Source organism: Zerene cesonia, chromosome 18 (assembly GCF_012273895.1).
Source record: "Zerene cesonia ecotype Mississippi chromosome 18, Zerene_cesonia_1.1, whole genome shotgun sequence".
NCBI classification, from domain to species: Eukaryota; Metazoa; Arthropoda; class Insecta; order Lepidoptera; family Pieridae; genus Zerene; species Zerene cesonia.
In genome coordinates this window covers 8,036,705-8,039,205 of record NC_052119.1, presented here as the reverse complement: position 1 = coordinate 8,039,205, position 2,501 = coordinate 8,036,705, and the positions used below count along the sequence as shown (strand labels likewise).

The window sequence follows — 2,501 nt, the reverse complement described above, 5'->3', positions numbered from 1 at the left end:
GGCGGCGCGGAGGGCGCGGGCGGCGTGGCGGAGAAGGTGGCGCGCGTGTCGCCCGAGCGCGCCGAGCCGGCCAGCTCCACGACGGGCGCGCCGCCGCCGCCGCCCGCCGCGCGCGCGCCGCCCGACTGGTCCGTGGAGGACGTCATCGGCTTCATCGCCGCCGCCGACCTCGCGCTCGCCGCGCACGCCGACCTCTTCCGCAAGCACGTGAGTTTTTTTTTTATGTCACAGTCGGTAATGGAACTGGTTGGTCGCCTGATGGTAAACGCTACCATCGCACATGAACAAATGGATTGCCGACTTCAAATTGGAAAGGGATTAGGAAAGGATTGACGAGAGGAATATAGGAAAGGACTGGAAAAGGTAAAGATAAGGTTATGGCTCACCGAACGAAACAGAGCAGTATGCTATTTCACGCCAGTTTTCTGGGGGGTCGTGATACTTCTCCTGTGCGAGCTGGTTCAAATCGTGCTGAAGCGTGCTTAACTACCACATACAATAAGGTGAGCGCGCGTCCGCCCGCACACCCACGTACATACACATCATGTGCACACATCTACATACATGATTATTGATTCATTACTTACAAAATAAAAGTATTTTCACCCATCTATATGTTATTGCATTACAACTATATTTAACATATGTTTACTCACTCATTCTCATTCTCATACTCACTCATGGTTTTCATTTATTTTTACTCCCTTGCATTCTATAATTAAATTATTAAACATTACCAATGATTTTTCAGGAGATCGACGGAAAGGCACTGCTCCTCCTGAACTCCGACATGATGATGAAGTATATGGGGCTGAAACTCGGTCCGGCTCTCAAGATATGTAACCTCGTGTCGAAAATTAAGAATCGTCGTCATTACAGCACCTAGCTTATGTGATCGCTTGCTCATAGCCATGAAACATAGTTTCTGTCTATATCACCTTGCCCAAGTATTAAAAGCATTTTTTTTATTGATTAATATCAATTATAGGTTCGTCGTGAATCTCACTTGTGTGTTTAAAAATTACGAAATCAATGTGGAGTAAAGTAGCAAATAATGAATAAGATGCAAAAAAAAAAGGTTTATACTTTTTAAAATGAATATGTGTTTTTCATCTTGTAATATCATACATCATTTGAGATGAGCGTTTGTAATTGTGATGTCTGCACTTTCTCGCCGGCTGAATATCAACTTTTTTATGTCTTCATTATAGATAACGGTGAATATCGTCCCGTGTTTATATTAAAGAGATTTTATATTTGCTCAACCCCTTTCTATAGATAAATAATTCAGAGCTATCGATGTCACTTTTATATTCCTTAAACGCATAATATGAAACTATCATGATATATACATAGTATATTTCAGTCGTTTCTTACTTAGAATTATCACAAAAATGTTTCTTTAGTGTAAATATAAAGGCGTAGTCATGTAAATATTTTATTTTGAATGAGTGGAAATGCATTTAATGTATGTGCTCATCAAATTAATGCAGTTAGTCCTTCCCTGATCGCTTCTATTGTGTTGCTGTGAGATAAAATTACACTGTGGAAATCCTTTAATAAACCTGATAATGGATTTTCACATTAATAATTATTTAGAGATATATAAAGAGTAGAAGTAGGTAATTAAGCATCTCCACGGTAATGCTCTTGTTTTATTTAACTTCAGATTTTATCTCACGGTTACACAATTATAATCCTTTGCTAGTCTCGTGGTTGCAAGCTGCAGTACGGCCGCGTACACATTCTAAAGACCTGACTGAGTAGTTTTATCAAGCTAAATTTGATATCATTTAACTTCCAACTAGATTATTATACATGCAATGATAAAAGCGCTGTTTACGCTTTACTTAGCGACTGTACAAAACAACACCCAACATTTAACTGTACAGAAATATATCGTAGATTAGGGTCTAGTGCCTTTCGTATTTAGGTGTACTTAACCTAAATCAGTTTACTTCAATGTTATTTCTAACGGACACCAGTCGCTTTGTGCATTGTTTGAAAGATGAAACAACAATGTGACCTTGGGGCCGTTTTTATTTTCGGCTTATTGGTTTTGACCGCGTAAATACATAACCTAGTAATTTATTCTGTTACTGTGTTTGGAAGTCGAAAGATAATTTCATTACCGCCTGACCTCCACCGGCCTGCAAGCTCTAAGGAGTGACTGGTATTATTGTTCCTTCTTGTGTTTGTGCGAATGGTAATGAGGTATTTAAAAGCTGCGTTTTATTTAATTTGCCATTGTCAAGGTTTTAATATAATGTTTAAACATTTCATAATGTGATATTTTAATGTTATTTGTTATCGTGATAAATGATTAATAATTAAAAAGTAATAATTATTGAAATTATGTTGAATTAATATTAAGGGAATATATTAAGTTCATTCATGACACGATATCCACTTCTAGTTTTCTCGTTTTAAGCAGAGTTGCCAGTTGTTGGTGTAAATAAATATGGAATTTATGCTTTGTATAGGTGTTTTTAATTTTTTTT

General features: G+C 38.0%; 2 protein-coding genes across 2 annotated transcripts in view; one reads left to right on the top strand and one right to left on the bottom strand.

Moving 5' to 3' along the window:
• Positions 1–2,495, top strand: LOC119834086 (polycomb protein Scm-like; the record flags this gene model as incomplete). The annotated part of the gene is made up of 2 exons (XM_038358370.1): positions 1–207; positions 752–2,495. Coding segments are annotated over 2 exons (342 nt in total), but the record flags the coding sequence as incomplete, so codon positions are not given.
• Positions 1,557–2,501, bottom strand: part of LOC119834085 (polycomb protein Scm-like) — a 5,705-nt gene continuing 4,760 nt past the window's right edge. The window contains exon 5 of the mRNA XM_038358369.1: positions 1,557–1,565. Within this exon, the coding sequence (XP_038214297.1) occupies positions 1,557–1,565 (9 nt within the window). The remainder of the gene's footprint in view (positions 1,566–2,501) is intronic.